Source organism: Dermochelys coriacea, chromosome 1 (assembly GCF_009764565.3).
Source record: "Dermochelys coriacea isolate rDerCor1 chromosome 1, rDerCor1.pri.v4, whole genome shotgun sequence".
NCBI lineage: Eukaryota > Metazoa > Chordata > Testudines > Dermochelyidae > Dermochelys > Dermochelys coriacea.
The window spans coordinates 98,867,453-98,884,240 of NC_050068.2; the positions used below are offsets into that span (position 1 = coordinate 98,867,453).

A 16,788-nucleotide genomic window follows, 5' to 3' on the forward strand; every position below is an offset into this window, starting at 1 on the left:
AGAGGGGGCTGGGCTCCCAGTGACCTCTCATGATGCCCGTCCCTTCCTGGTTGCCAGGAGAACCTGTTTGAGACCCATGCACGGGCCCTGGCCCCCAGCAAGGACTTCTACCAGCTGATCATCAGCCAGAAGAAGGTGGGTGAATGAGGGAGGGTTAACAGTAAGATTAATACTTATCAGTTAACTGTTTAATATTTTACATCCCTAACTTGTATTAAACTAAAATCTCTTTGCAGTTAAATAAACTTGTTTCATTTTTAATCTAAACTAATCCAGTGTAGCATTTAAACTGAATTGTTTGAGAACTCCAGTTAAAGTAGCAAACTGTTGAATATTGACCCTTCACAGGGGCAAAGGACCTTTAATGTCTAAACTGTCCAGAAAAGGCCTGGACAGTGCAGAACACATATTTTGGGGAAAATTCAGGACTGGGAGTGTGTTGGGGTCACCCTGCAAGCAGTAACCCAGACTGGTGAAGGCCAGAGTATGATTGGAGTATTGCTGACAGGATTCTGCGGTCAGAGTTGCTGGACCAGGGCTGCAGCTACACAGACACACTCAGGATGTGACCTGCATGCTCTTAGGTTGTTTGTGAGCAGCCTTGGTGGGAACTACAGCAATGAAGCATTGTGAGGCACCCAAGATTGCAGGGCAGGCAGTGACACAACCCCTCACTAGTCTGGATTGCACCCTGGAACGTGCCCGTCGGGGCACTTAGGCACGTTGCCAGCCAGCGGATTCCACAGCCCTAAGTTAAGAGCCCACGTTTCTTAGAATATTGCACAGGGAGAGTTAGGTGCCTAACAATGGGATCCACAAAAGCCAGCATGCTGAATAAAGAGCCACCTAAATTAGCCAAGGAAAAAAGTGTGGCCTAAGACCCACCCCTCAAAGGGACTGAGATTGTAAACCTTCTCTCCTGAAGTTAGGCACCTAAGCCCTTTCTTATAAAAAATGCAAGAAGATAAGGAGGCACCACCTCCCCTTATAACTTTTTCTCTAACTGGTTAGAGAACTCACTGAGGATGAGACACACCCAGGTTCAAATCCCACCTCTGCCTGATGGGAAGAAGGGATCTGAACATGGGTCTCCCCATTACTTGGAGAGTGCCCTAATGGGCTATCGTGTATTCTGGGCCAGGTATCACTCTCTCCTGTTGAAGCTGTTCTATTGTGTATAAATAATTAAATATTCATTGGAACAGAAGGTTGGAACTTGGGTCTCCCACCTCCCAGATGAGGGCCCTAATGACTGGAATTTAATCACTCAGTCTCTGGCCCAGTGAACATTTAGTTATTTATAGACAATGGAACAATTTCAACAGGAGAGATTAAGAGAGACCTACCTCAGAATACCTCAAAGCTCAGTGGATAGGGCACTCCCTGGGAATGGGGAGACCCAAACTGAAATCCCTTCTCCTTATCAGGCAGAGTAGGGAATTGAACTCAGATCTACTACATCCCAGGTGATTGCTCCAATCACTGGGCTAAAAGTTATAAGTGGGGTACCAGCATCAATTTCTCATCCTCCTTTTAAGCATGCTCTGAGAATGCCTACCAGATCAGGTACCACACTCTATGCCTAATTTGAGGATCCCATTGGCGATTAGGCATAAGAATGGCTAGAGTGAGGAAGCTAGGATATACTCTCTGGCAGATTTTTAGACACCTAGAGAACTTTAACAGCAGAAACCTAGGTGCCTAGAGTTAGGCAGCACCTGAGCAGAGGATTTTAAAGGATGTCAGTGGCACCTAAAAGTTGGACTTAGGCATGTATATCCTTTTATGGACCTAACCCAAGTTTTTAAACAGCTTTAAAATTGTCATAAAAGTTTTCTTCCCCCTAGTGTGCAAGTTCCCCTCCTTTCTTCCTCCAAGGAAGTTACAAAGGTCTGAGGCCCAGAATAGGCAACATTTAGCATCACCCTGCGGGGAGCTTCCCAGATACTCAGTGGGACCCAGATCCTACTTCCAGCCCTGGAAGTTCCTACAATGCCATGTCTTAAAGTCACAATTGTTTAAATACAGAAAGCTATAAAAAGTAAGCTGAACTGATAGAGAATAGTCTGTTTTTTAGAAATGTTAAGCACCAACAAATCCAACTGAAGTTAATGGGAACTACAGAGTTTCAGCAATAAACCATAACACACTTGGGTTTTTCAGACAAAAGATACAAAACAGTCCCTTTAAAATGTTTTAAAATTCTAAAACATTTGTTACAGAAAAGCTATTTTACATGTGACATATACAAAATACAGTAGCACAGTATTAAAGCCTTATTGAATGACCCATCTACATATCACTTGTAATAGTCATCTCAGATTCAAGCAGATATAACTTTTATAGCACATCATCATGCATTCTCTCTCCACCCTCTGTTTAATTTAAAAAAAAATGCCACAAATATAACTACTGGAGGTGAAAAACCTGTTCAGTCATCAAGTGTGTGATAAAAAAAAAAACTGACACCACCAGCATGCTACAAAGCAGAGACCAGAATATTTTAGACGTGTGACAGCAAAAGAAAGAAAAGTACATAGGTGCCCTCAAGGATTTTAAAATGATGCTGTAATAATCTGCTCCCATTTTATTTTTAAAGAGATTATCTACTAATGCTGTGTATTGACTAATCTAAATTTCAGAATTCAGTCACTCTTTCTATACATTCCAGTTCACTGGAAGCTGAATAGTAAGAAAAGCCACTGTTTCAGAGGTGTTGCATCCTCACTGTAGCATTACTGTGGAAGGAAAAAAACTCGCCGTAGTTGTCAGGAAATACTTCCCTCCCCAAATGTGAAGGGATAAAACTATACTTCCTGTACCTTCACATCCTGTGTCCTACCTGTCACTTTTAACAAAGAAATCGGGTCATTTGCCTCCTAGCATCCAGATGGTTTTCCTGCTATAACAGCCTCATTTTTAATATAATCACCTATAGCAAGCTCTTGTTAAACATCTGGGCTGCAAAAACACCAAACTGTTATACCAGCAGTGATCTGGATCATTTTTTATTATAATGTCTCTGATATCTATTTTTGTTCACTAAGAGGACGAGACTAATTTATTCTGTAGTTGAGTTGAATACCTTTGATAAACAAAATATGTATCTTACAATGAAAGCAATCACATTCCATAATCTCACGTTCTTAAGACCATTCCGTTGATTTTATATATAATAGGGATGTAAATACCATTAAAAATATGTCATTTAAATGGTTAATTGTTTAAGAGGCTGGGGCCCATCTGGCCAGCGCAGTTCGGCCCACTCCAGCTGACGTGGGGGTTAATGGTTAAGGCAGTTAACCAGTAAGACTATGCTTCTACATCCCTAATATATAGCCTACTAAATTCATTTTTTCTTTTAAAACTATTGACTAGAGAAAAGTAAGGATCCATGCTGAAACTATACTACAAAAAGAACCATGATGCTACATTATTCTCCCCCTTTGTGGTTTCTGAATTTAATTTCATATATTCAATCCTCTCTGGGAACCTATTCCATTCTGATTCTATGCCGCTAAGAGAAAATAAAAAAAAAAAAATTCATTCTGAAATGTTTCTAATCCTTTACATTAATTTCTCCAGAGATTTCCCTATAGTTATCTTCACTGCTTCCTCTCCTAGCCTCTCCACCACTTTGTGAATTTCCACTTGAAGTAAAGAAGATTAAACTTTCAACTATATTACCCCCATCTGAAACATGTTTTCTCTGCCTGATTTTCCTCTTTTCATGTATAAACAATATTCACTAATCACAAATGCAATTAAATCTGATCTTAGAGCTATGTTCCCCATGAAAAATATTATCTGAATTCAAACTTCAAAATTTGTCTAACCCTGAAATAAACCAATGTTTAAAATTTACTTATTTTACTGGCGTCATCTTACCTGGTGGACTTGTCCATTTTCTCAGTATTTCATCCATTTTTGAGGGTGCAAAGACCCTTCCACTTCACAGAGGAGGTCTTCCACATAGGCCTTAACGTTACACATAAGATCAGAAAATTTGACTCCAGAGTATCACCTCAGAAAAATAGGAGCAGCCATGCCACAAGCCAGTTTGTTGTAATTCACTTGTAGGACATGCATAGATGCTACATACAGCTGAGTCACTAGCTTTTTTGCTTTGTTTTTCTACTCTTCAAAAAGGAAACTGATTACAGGTAGCATCTATCCCCAAAGATTATGTTGGTTCTTGGTCATAACATCTTGGAAATTCACCATCCAGATACCAAGAGTACTTATGAATAGACTGGATGAGGATCCCAGCAAAAGTCAATCTTTTGGGCATCCTTATCTCATAGGAAGGTCTGCCTGCCTCTGATTTTGGGTCTATAGACACAACCTCAGGCTACAGATCCTCCATCTAGCACCCCTTCTGATAGCTGAGTCCCTGTAGTCCAACTACCTAGTCTCTAACACTAGTGCTGGCTATCAGAGGCTCCCCATTAGCTTAAGGACAGGTTTCAGAGTAGCAGCCGTGTTAGTCTGTAGCCGCAAAAAGAAAAGGAGGACTTGTGACACCTTAGAGACTAACATTTATTTGAGCATAAGCTTTCATGAGCTACAGCTCCGATGAAGTGAGCTGTAGCTCACGAAAGCTTATGCTCAAATAAATGTTAGTCTCTAAGGTGTCACAAGTCCTCCTTTTCCATTAGATTAAGCACACCCTTTTCCAGAGCTCCAACTTGAAGGCACTCTGGTTTATCATTTACCTCTTCAAGGACACACGATAATTGAAGTATATAACACAAAGGGTTAGCAATGTTTTGTTTGATGGTTGTGGTTTTTTTGGATTATGTTTGTTTTATACGCAATTACACTTTAAATAACAAGATATATACAAATCTAGACAAAACGATATAACACCTATACACCATCTCTGGAGTGTTCTTTGGGATTTGAATCAGTGGCTTATGACCAGGACACTTCCTCTCCCCAACCCTCCTATGTATGGCTTCTCCTCTAGCCTCTTATCATCCTCTCTGACACCATCAGTATGCTACAAAGCAGAGACCAGAATATTTTAGATGCATGACAGCAATGTCATTTAAACGGTTAACTGTTTAAGAGGTTGGGGCCATCTGGCCGGCGTAGCTCAGCCCACAGTTATATGTTTTCTTTTAAGAGCAGTCTGACATGGTCTGCTTCTGTAATGCTATGTACAGATATCTTGCACATAAATAATCAATCAGGAAGAGAAAGCCCAACTCCGTGAAACAATCTGTAAATTCTGAAAAGAGAAAGAAACTGAATACTAACAAAAACATCACTTAATCTGATACCTTTTGAGGTGCATGTGGGAAGGGATGGGGGAAGGAAAACCAAAAAATTCCACCCGCATTATCCTTGTTTAGACTCCCTTATAGTAATATTAATCGTGATTAACTGCACAATTAAAAAGATTAACCATGATTAATTGCACAGTTAAACAATAATAAAATACCATTTGTTTAAATATTTTTGATGTTCCCCTACATTTTCAAATATATTGATTTCAACTACAGTGTACACTGCTCACTTTATATTATTTTTTACTACATATATTTGCACAGTAAAAATGATAAAGACAGTACTTTTCAATTATCTTATACAAGTACTGTAGTGCAACCTCTTTATCATGAAAGTACAATTTACAAATGTAGATTTTCTTTGTCACATAACAGCACTCAAAAACAAAACAATGCAAAAAACTTTAGCGCCTACAAGTCCATTCGCTTAGTCAATTGGCATTCTTTTATTTAACAATGCGATTAAAACTGCAACTAATCACGACTTTTTTGAGTTAATCACGTGAGTTAACTGCGATTAATCGACAGCCCTAATTAATAGTATTTTATTGTAGAAATTAAACTGAAATTGCTAGCTTCCACTCATCTGAAGGCTTGAGTTAGATCTAGTCTAGTGGCTCTCAACCTTTCCAGACTATTGGAGGAGTCTGATTTGTCTTGCGTACCCCCAAATTTCACCTCACTTAAAAACTACTTGCTTACAAAAATCAGACATAAAAATACAAAAAGCGTCACAGCGTAATATTATTGAAAAATTGCTTACTTTCTCACTTTTACAATACAATTATAAAATAAATCAATTGGAATATAAATATTGTACTTACATTTCAGTGGATAGTATATACTGCAGCATAAGCAAGTAATTGTATGAAATTTTAGTCTGAACTGACTTTATTACTGCTTTTAACATAGCCTGTTGTAAAGCTAGGCAAATATCTAGATGAGTCGATGTACCGCTTGGAAGACGTCTGAGAACCGGCAAGGGTACACGTACCCCTGGTTAAGAACCACTGATCTAGACTACAGTTCCAGGGATAAAACACTGAGGAAATTTAATTTGTAGGCCACGAGAGACTTTCCACCGACCAGCCTTGCCAAATTCCACAGTGAGTGAGTGAAAAGCTTTCCTAAAGTAGAAAGAGACAGGTCATGTGTAAAGAAGGGATAGGGCCCACAAAGAAGCACACTGCTGATTAAATTTGGGGGTGAGCCTTAATTTGAATGAGCCGCATCCTCACATTCCATCTAAATTACATTAAAATAATGGAATATCGGGCTGTTAAGAAAGAGATCCTATGCTAATAGTACCAACCATCCCCACATTAAAAAAAACAGATCTTAAGATGTTTAAAGAAAACTTTGTTTGACAGCATTCGCTCTGGCACGCAATCACTTATCAACAGTTGTGGGTGTGAAATCTCTACTTCCTTATCATTTTACCTTTATGGTCCCTACCTCTCTATTGTTTATCTGTATGTCTGTCTGGTTCTTTGACTGTTTCTGTCTGTTACATAAATAATTTTGGTAGCTGTAAATCAACTAGGTGGTATGATTCGGTAAAGCATTGTTTCACAATATGCTAGGATTGGTCAAAGAATTATTTTTTAATACTTTAGTAAAATGACTCGTGATGGTACAGATAAGCAGGACTTAAGTTACACTGTATAAACTGGGGTCCAAAAGGAAGTTCTCTAGAACCAACTCCAGGACACAGCCCCAAGATCAGAGCTGCCAGGCCTCAACACCCTGCCAATCACACCATAAAGAAACTGGAGTCCCCAGATGACCTGTTCTTGACAGGCCATTCGGAAAAGTTCATCTGCCTTATTGGGAGTGGTGAGAATTGTATGCTTAGCATGTGTATTCTGTTTTGGTAACTGTTAATAGAGGTAAGTGTATTACTGTGTAAGGCTTTCACTAGTGAAGTAAAAAGCTGTGTAAGGCTTTCACTAGTAAAGTAAAATATAGGACGAGGCCAAATGGTTTGTCTGTCTCTTCTCCCACCTACGCTGAAGGCAACGAGAATGCTGGAGCTGAGGAGACTGGTCCTCAGGCTAACAGGGAAAGCCTGTGTATAAAAGACCGTATCCAACCTGCAGTATCCAGTGGAGTGAGAAAAACTGCTTAGTCCAGATATTCCTTATCTAATAAGGTTAAGAATTTAGCCTGCGTGCTTTTTTTTTTTTTTTGGTAACAATTGTCTTTTTGCAAAAAGAAAAGGAGTACTTGTGGCACCTTAGAGACGAACAAATTTATTAGAGCATAAGCTTTCGTGAGCTACAGCTCACTTAAAACCTATATTTGTAATCAAACTTATTTTAATTTTTATTCTTACCAGTGAGTTTAACTGAAGTGCTTGGTAAATTTGCTCAGATTACAAAGGCTGGTGTATATCCACTTTCTATTGATGAAGTGGTGAACCAATTAATAAACTTGCATTGCTCAAGGAAGGGTCTTGAGTAGTGCAAGACGGTATATTCCTGAGGTACAAGGCTGAGAGCTAGGGAGATTTGGATGGTGCCTTGCTCTATTTGATTGTGAGCAGCTCTGGGAGCATTCATGTAATCTAGCTGGGTATGGGGCTCTACACGTGCTTGTTCTGAGTGATAACAGCACCTGGAGGGGTTTGCTTCATATCACCAGTAAGGCATTGTGGGAAGAGAACCCAGATTAGTAAATTAAGGGGGCACAGCAGTCCCACAGTCCCAGGTTGGGAGATCCTATCACAGGGAATTACTTATTTTCACCTTAGAAAGTATCAATTTAAAATTTTAAAAAGCAGAAAAGCAGGCCTTCTTTAAACAAGTCTATATAGCATAGAAAAGCAAAAGGCCACACACAATTTTTTTTAAAATCACTTGCAGGTGATCTTTAACTATAGCATTCACTATTGCAATAAAGTAATAAATGAGGCTTTAAAAATGCACCATCAGAAGCAATTAAAGTTCCATGAAGCCGTATGACCTCTTTGTATATATTCTGTATAATATTTCATATAGTATAGCTTTTCCCTATAGGGACCTGATTCTGCAAAGCAGAAGCATAATTTTACCCTTGGCTTTGAATTAAAGCAAACATATACATGCACGTAAGTGTTTGCAAGATTAGGGACAAGGTATTCATATGGCCACCATAGTATTTGAGCACCTACAGAGCTTAAAGTGTTCAATGTGTTTAAATTACAGTTCCTGCAAGAAACGCAATGAAATATGTCTTTTCTGAATTCAGACTCATCCATAACAGTTAAATAGTATTTAAAATTTTATTTCCTTGTTTTAAACAATCCCCAGACATACTGAACACCTAAGAATATTCTTCTGCAAAATAAAGGGTGATTTCAAGGGTATCAGCAGGAGATGGATGACTTGGCAGAGTACATGAAAGTCAGGTGCCCTCCAGGGCACAAGGATAACTGGACTGAGTGCACACAATCTAAAAGCAAAAAACAAAACAAAAACACTGTGCATGTGTAGTACATACCATGCTTAACTATTTCTTAACTCTTTCCCACCCATCTTTCCTCTACACTTTTGCAAGTACATCTTCCTCTAAAGATATACAAATTAAGTTTTCAATTAAAACCTCCAGGCTATGCTAGCCCAGAAAAACATGAATTAGTGTATTTGATCGATGGAAAACTAACCAGAAATAAATTCACTTTTAAGCCAAAACCAAATATAAAACATTTTAACTCCAGAAGGTAATTTGAGAAAATTACAGAACAAAAATGGAGGAAAAGGGGCTCCAAGTGGCATCTCATGAAGTAGCATGCAAGGTTTAATAAAGATACACGGGGACTAGCACAGCAATAGACAAATACTGACAGTTTTAAGATTTCTCTGCAAGTGGCTGGTTATTTTATTTGGACTAATGAAGATAAAGTAGACAGGGATGCCTATCCCAGGGATCAGGAGCCCTTGACAATTATTCAGAAACAAGTCACAATATAAATGTAAATCCAGCAGCAAATTCCACAACATACCAGCTCTAACGAAGCAACTCACAGGACAGAACAAAAATCCCGAACACCCGGGCCAAACATCAGCCCGCCAGCAGCCCCCGCCTGCCACAGACCCTCCTACAGAGATGGGCACGACAGCACACCCTGAAGGGCGACGCTCTTCATTGCAGGGAGGCTTTGGGTTTCCAAACTCAGCTGAGAAGCGGGCAGCGGAAGGCGACTGAGAAGCGCCTGGAAGATGCGGGCTCCGGGGGGGGGGGGGGGGGGGAGGGGGCGGACACGCAGCGCCGCTGAAACCCGCGCCCTCCCCCTCCATGCCGGCAAGAAAGGGAGCGAGCCCCACGGTCCAGGCACCTCGGGCTTTATTCTGCCAAGCGCAGCTTGTTTCCAAACGAGCAGCCCCCCCGCCCCGGCTCCGCTCCGGGAACTAAGGGGGCAGCGCCAGAGCGCAGCTGCCTTTCCCGACAGCGCCACGACCGCCCTGGGGACTCGCCCCCCAAACGCCCTGCAGCTGCTGCTGCTGCTGCTCGCGCCCGATCTCTTCTTCTCCCCCCCCCCCCCCGCCCCATCACCGCCAGCGCGCCCAGCCAAAAACCAACCCCAGCAGCACATAGGGGAGAGAGCGGGGTTTGGGCCCAAGAGGCGGATCCCCACAGGCGGCCTCTCGCCCCCACCCCCCCCCCGAAGTCTCCGGGTGCGTTTCCGTGCCGGACCCCAGGCTGCGCAGCTCCCCCCCGCAGGGACGTGGACCCGCACCCCCAGGCACCACAGTCCATGCCGCAACCCCCCCCCCCGTCCGGGCGGGACTAGATCCTCACCGGCATCTCCCGCAGGCCCGGCTGCACCGGGGAGTGAGCCATGGCGGCGGCAGCGATGCGCGCTGCGCGCGGGGGTCGGCTCCTCTCAGGCGGCTCCAGCGACGGGAATCAGCCCCTCGCCCCTTCCCCGCGCGACGGTTCCGGAGCGTCTCCGCGCCGGGGCTCCCTGGCGCTACTTCCCCCGCCCCTCGCAGCTCGGGTCCCGTCACAGACGCAGCGTCGAGCCCGACTTCCTCCGAGCGCACAGAGCGGCGGTTGCTGGGCCGGGGGGGGGGGGGGGCGCTGCAAGCGTAACGCAAACCACCTCGGGCGCGGGGCAACTGCCGCGCTGCGCTCGCGCTCGGCTCGCCCCGCCCCGCCGCCCCGCCCCCTCCTGGTATCTGCGGGCGGTGCCCGCCGGTGGCACGCGGCACTTCCCGGGCTTCGCGCCGCAATGCTGGTGACTGGTCCAGCCCGTTGACGCGCCCGGGATTAAGCTCACTGTGATCGGGCCCGCTCAGACCCCTCCCCCTCCGGCTGAGTGGGGCGAATCGCCGCGGGAGGGGTTGCGCGCTGGGGGTGTCTGTGGGTAGGCGTGCCCCCGGGGAGCAGTGTCTGAGGGGCGGAGTGCTTTGCCGGGGGGCAGCCCCCTGTGTCTGTCTGCGGGTAGCTGTGTGCCTAGCTGGCATCGGAGAGGAAGGGCGTAGGGCTCCTTTGCCTTGTCAAGAGCATTGTCCTAGGGCTGGAGCCTAGTTTGCATAAAAAGACACACACACATCCCGCTGAAAGAGGGCTCCAGGTTAATTCTCCTCCATTCTAACCCCCCTCCCCAGAGTAGCTGGAGACTTACCACTATATAATGAAATGCCTAGCTGCCACACGGTTATCCTGCCTTTAACCCCATAAATACCTATTGTCATCAGTTCCAGTGTGCTTAAATGACATCAAATTTGTTGTCTTCTGTGCTAGACAGATCCCTGCCTAGCATGATTTTGTGAATCATATTCCAAGGAGCCGGTCTCTCTCAAGGCATTGTATAGGGAAACTAAGCGCCTAACTCAAGGTTTGTGAATTCCAGTGATTTTCTAGGCACCTAAACATTAGGTGCTGTGACACTCAGCATTGCAATGCCTTACTCCTTTTGTGCATCCTTTCCTCTGTGACTGTCTTCAAGACTTGTTGGGATCTGTTTGCGTTTGATGGCTTGGCCTCCTTTTTTTGCATTTCTTTTTTGGCTTGGCTTTTGTTTTTGATGACAGATTGGTCTGTTCCTTCTGGGCCACTGGAGGCAGTTCTCTGTTTTGTCATCATTACCCTATCCTGTGTAAGAGGGCCAGTGATATGATAAGCACCATACAAATAAAAGCAAACCTCTGATTTTTATAATAGACAAGTTGAACTAGTTAATGGTGTTAAATGAGGACAGTGCAATTACATGCAGTGGATATATAGCATTCCCTTCTATAGATGATTTAACCTTTTATTAGTTCAAAACCCTAATGAGGCCTACAGAATAAAAAAACCTCAAAGCAGTATGTTGATGTCAGACACAGCAGGAGGATTAACAAGAATACCTAGTAGCAAGGACTTTGTATAAGATACTTTAATGTTGAGTGTAAACTTCTAAATGTTCCAGTGGAGTCCAGGATTCTCATTTAAACAAGCCAGATGATTTCAGAATAATATATGTGACAAAGTTCTTGCTCTACGTTGGTGGGTTTTGTGCTTATTGGTGGATTTGCTGACCTTGGAGCTTCACGGCAGCCCTCAACTTGGCCGTTTTTCTGAATTCACAGTCCAGGTAGACTCCTCCTGTGTCTGATCTGGAGTTGGGAGAACTTGGGGGGAACCCGGGCTTGCCCTCTACTCCAGTTCCAGCCCAAGGCCCTGTGGAATGCAGCTGTCTAGAGTGTCTCCTGGAACAGCTCTGCAACAGCTACAACTCCCTGGGCTACTTCCCCATGGCCTCCTCCCAACACCTTCTTTATCCTCACCATAGGACCTTCCTCCTGGTGTCTGATAATGCTTGTACACCTCAGTTCTTCAACAATCCGCATCCTCATTCCCAGCTCCTAGTGCCTCTTGCTTCCAGCTCCTCACACACACACACCACAAACTGAAGTGAGCTCCTTTTTAAACCCAGGTGCCCTGATTAGCCTGCCTTAATTGATTCTAGCAGCTTCTTGATTTGCTGCAGGTGTTCTGATCAGCCTGTCTTAATTGTCTCCAGAAGGTTCCTGATTGTTCTGGAACCTTCCCAGTTACCTTACCCAGGAAAAAGGGACCTACTTAGCCTGGGGCTAATATATCTGCCTTCTATTACTCTCCTATAGCCATCTGGTCTGACCCTGTCACATATAGCAGAACTTTGTGTTGTGTAATGTATAACATTAGCAGCATACGGAAATATAAATTCGTACATCAAGATTAAAATCAATCTGCACGTACACAGTTTTGATTTCTAATCAAAGTTACAGTTGATTTTATAATCAGCCTTGCTCTTACAACAAACTTCAATGTATCATATTGTCACTTGATTAATATGAGCATATCCTGTCTTCAGTAAAAAATCTATATGAAGCCTAATATCCCTCCAAGTAGACTGGTGGTCTAAGTAGCATTATATTCTACCAGACAAGTCAACTTCAGAAATTGTTCTTGCACTCTTAACCTGGGATAACAGGGGCTGAGCAGTCAATCCCGGTGGAGGCAGAGACAAACACCTGTCATGTTAACTCATCTGGATGTTTAGGCAGCAATACTGCTTAGATCCAAAGCCTCATATCCAGATCTCTTTTATCAGCTAGAGCATGGGTGGCCAACCTGGGGCTCTGCAGCTGCATGGGGCTCTTCAGAGGTTAATATGTGGCTCCTTGCATTGGCAATGACTCTGAGGCTGGAGCTACAAATGCTAACTTTCCAGTGTGCTGTGGGGTGCTCTCTGCTCAACCCCCTGTTCTGCCTCAGGTCCTGCCACCACTCCACCCCTTACCCAAGGCCCCTGCCCCTTCCCCCATGCCTTCACTCCTCCCTCCTCCCCACCAGAGCCTCCTGCACACTGCAAAACAGCTGGGGGAGATGGGGAGAGAGGGAGAGGCGCTGATTGGTGGGACTGCCAGTGGGTGGGAGGCGCTCGGGGCTGGACGGGGGTAGCAGATGCGGGGCTGCTGACATATTACTGTGGTTCTTTGGCAATGTACATTGGTAAATTTTGGCTCCTTTTCAGGCTCAGGTTGGCCACCCCGGAGCTAGAGAGTCATTATGACATGAGTTTGCAGGGAAGGTAGAACAGGAAAAAAGAAGTGTTTTTTGTTTTTTATTCTGTTTTAATTGTAAATTATTAGGATATATATATAGCTGATGCACCACCAGTGAAAACATTTGTGTGAGATACTCAGCAATACTTCAAATTAAGTTACTGTAGTGTAATAAATGCTGTGTGGCTGATGTAAATTCTAATTGCATTGTTTGTCATAGTTGTGTGCGTAACAAGCTATTTGAAAATTTCCTGCTAATACTGTTGTATAAGTCAACTCATCTCTAATTTAAATAAGGAAATGAACTTCGATTACTTAATGTTGTCACAGAAGAATAGGGTTAAAATGTACAGGATTCTCACTGAATTAAATGTATTTTATGGAAATGAAAAATATGCTGCAATTTTTCTATGTTTTAGATGGGATTTGCATAGATCTTTGAGATCAGATAATGAGACAAGTTTCTGTTACCTTCTTGAACATTCTGCTATACTGTAAGACTCTTCCTGTCCCCACTCCCACCCTGAGCATGACAACTTTTGCCAATGGGCCTTGCAATATTATATTTTCTTTTCAAAGCAAGTTAAAAATAAATCATCTGCCTCAGAACCAAATAACCAAGAAGCCCACTCATTAGTCCTCTGGCCAAATTGCAAAAAATGCTGAATCTTCACATATTTTCTGAAGATTTATCCCTCCAGTCCTATTTGAATGCTTCCCCATATACTTACCTCCATGCCTATTAGAGTAGCATATGATGTACCTGTGTATAGTTATCTGTATATACCTTTTCCTACCTATTACTTAAAAAAAAAGAGTTGACAGTTTGCAAATAAGTGCTATATTTGTTAAGGACAACACTTTGGGCAGAAGATGTTGTCCTCATTGGGAACTATTTGCTTCTGTTTGTAAACTTAGTGGGCAAAAGAAAGGCTGGCAGAGGAGCCTGTCGTAACGTCTTGACAAATCCACTCCAAGTAAGGTAGGATCTAAAGTTCTTCCTTAGCATGAAACACTATTTTCAACTCCTTTTCCCTCTCAAAGAAACATCCCAAACTAAATTATTTTGTTACTATGTGAGTTTTATTTTAGATGCTGCTGCTCATTCAGAGTTCTGTTCATCTTTGACTTCATCTTGGTGGCCATCTGAGTCTAAAATATTTGGTTAAAGTTACCAGCAGTTAAATGGGTAAATAGAGTGCACAGGTGGGTTGTAGGGGTCTGTAGTGTAATACTAACACTGGTAACATATTCAGTATGTACAGCTTTCTATAATTAAGCTGTGCATTTTTAAATTCATTATTTGTAAGGCAGTTTTAAAAAGGATTTTCAAAACTCCGCTGACCTGGATAATAATGTTGCTCCTGAATGATAATGAGCTGCTGGGGCTGTGCAAACGGCTTGGCTTTAATTATTATTTCCTGGAAGTATTTGCCTTTTCACAATATAAAATTACAATACAATATAAAAATAATACATCTTTTCATCACAGGAACTCTTCAATACTGTCAAGTGCAATTTCAGTATTTTAATGCTTTGGGATTTAAGCTTCAGGTCCATTTTTAAAGTACAAATTCTGCTGGGAGCAAGTTTCCAGAGTTTTCTTAGAGTATCATGTTCTGTACAAAAGACTAAGCTCTTGATTTTGCTCCTCAGGAGGGTCTGCATTTTAAATGAGCAATGCTCTTTCCCCCCTTCCTATGAGAGAACCCATCCAATGGTTGTTAAGGATACTCCAGTTTCTCTTACTGTGGTTGTAGTTAATGGGATGCCATAAATTTACATCATTCAGCTCTGAATTCATCTTTACAGATCACTCTGAGAGATAGGCCCAGTTCCATTTTCACAAATGCTTTTCTCATTTTCTATTTTCTTCTTTCATCCTCATCAAGTTGGGCTTCAATCTCAACTGGATCCACATAGGTGTAAAAATAAGCCATGATGGAAAATATAATGCAAACTGCCATCAGTAAAGCAGCAAACAACACATATTCTGCCCACTGTAAAGAAACAAATGTTAACATTATTTATCTATAGGCATTTCTATGGTTCATAATGATATTTTATTGTAAACAAGCAGACATTCCTGAATTGGTTCAAAAGATAGATAGATAGATAGATTAGATAAAATCATTATCTATCTCTCTATCTATCTATCTAATCTTCACACACACACACACACACACACACACACACACAAAGAATTATGATGTGGTTTTAGAAGGGACTAGGTACCCAAATTAATGTACTTTGGACTTTTGAGATATGTCAAGCTATCTCATGTACATCTAAAAATAAAACAAAGTTTAAGTCTGGGCATGCTGAGAAGGCTCTGCAGTCTGTTCCAGGTGATGCTGTAGAGTTACTGATTGACTGCTGATGAATCTCTATACAGTTCTCTTTGTCTAGAAGGACTGACACCATGATATTTACCCTAGGGCAATGGTTTTCAACCTCTTTTCATTTGCAGACCCTTAAACATTATGAATGGAGGTGCGGATCCCTTTGGAAATCTTAGACATAGTCTGTGGACCCCCAGGGTCCGTGGACCACAGGTTGAAAACTACTGCCTTATTGGGAGCTAAATAGGCATTATCCTATTCCCACTGAAGTCTATGGCAAAGCTTCTACTGATTGCAGTGAGTGCAACTTGAACCTTCACATTCACTCAACCTTTGTGTTCTGTGTTTGTACAGCACCTAGCACAATAGGACACTGGTCATGAGTAAGTCTCCTAGGCACTACAGTCATACAAATATATAACAAATTAGTTAAATAAATAAGTACTCAAGAGGGGAAAACCTTAATTAATCATGTTAATTATGTTTTGTTTTCTTGCTGCTCAGCCTAGCAGGGATGAGGAATGTCATAAAAGCCCACTTCTAAGAAGGGGGTCATTTTCCTCCCCTGAACTGAAGCCTTCTAATTAAAGAGTGGCACTGATACTTTCTGAAGGGATCCTGCGTAGTCCTCTTTGGCCAGAAAAACAGTGACTCTGATGCCAGGTGCTGAATGTAGAGGTTTTTAAATAATGGGAGGGAAGAAGGGGACTCTGCGGGCCTCATCTGTGGATAGGAGAGAAACCCTGGTGGGTAGAAATTAAAAACATGTTTTTTCATGGGCTGCCCTATTTTTCTCCCATTAGCCCAGCTGTGCTTCTACCATTTGCAGGAGTAGTCTCCCCCTCCTCCTGGTCACTGTAGTAATTTCTCTGTTAGGGTCCTGCACTGAGGATGGAAGAATCCCATGCACTGCTACAGGCTGGGGACCGACTGGCTAAGAGGCAGTTCTGCAGAAAAGGACCTGAGGATTACAGTGGATGAGAAGCTGGATATGAGTCAGCAGTGTGTCCTTGTTGCCAAGAAGGCTAACAGCATATTGGGCTGCATTAGCAGGAGCATTGCCAGCATATCAAGGGAAGTGATTATTCCCCTCTATTCAGCACTGGTGAGGCCACATCTGAAGTATTGCGTCCAGTTTTG

General features: G+C 42.7%; 2 protein-coding genes across 3 annotated transcripts in view; both read right to left on the reverse strand.

The window, feature by feature from the left end:
- The window catches only part of STK24 (serine/threonine kinase 24), a 134,594-nt gene extending 124,080 nt beyond the window's left edge, over positions 1–10,514 (reverse strand). Inside the window, exon 1 of one of the 2 annotated variants that reach the window (XM_043504707.1) lies at positions 10,071–10,514. In XM_043504707.1, the coding sequence (XP_043360642.1) occupies positions 10,071–10,112 (42 nt within the window). In that variant the 5' untranslated portion in view covers positions 10,113–10,514. The remainder of the gene's footprint in view (positions 1–10,070) is intronic. The other variant, XM_038375063.2, reaches the window with a different exon arrangement.
- A 3,863-nt stretch (positions 10,515–14,377) lies between these two features.
- SLC15A1 (solute carrier family 15 member 1) overlaps positions 14,378–16,788 on the reverse strand; it is a 47,459-nt gene continuing 45,048 nt past the window's right edge. The window contains exon 23 of the mRNA XM_038418617.2: positions 14,378–15,306. Within this exon, the coding sequence (XP_038274545.1) occupies positions 15,172–15,306 (135 nt within the window). The 3' untranslated portion in view covers positions 14,378–15,171. The remainder of the gene's footprint in view (positions 15,307–16,788) is intronic.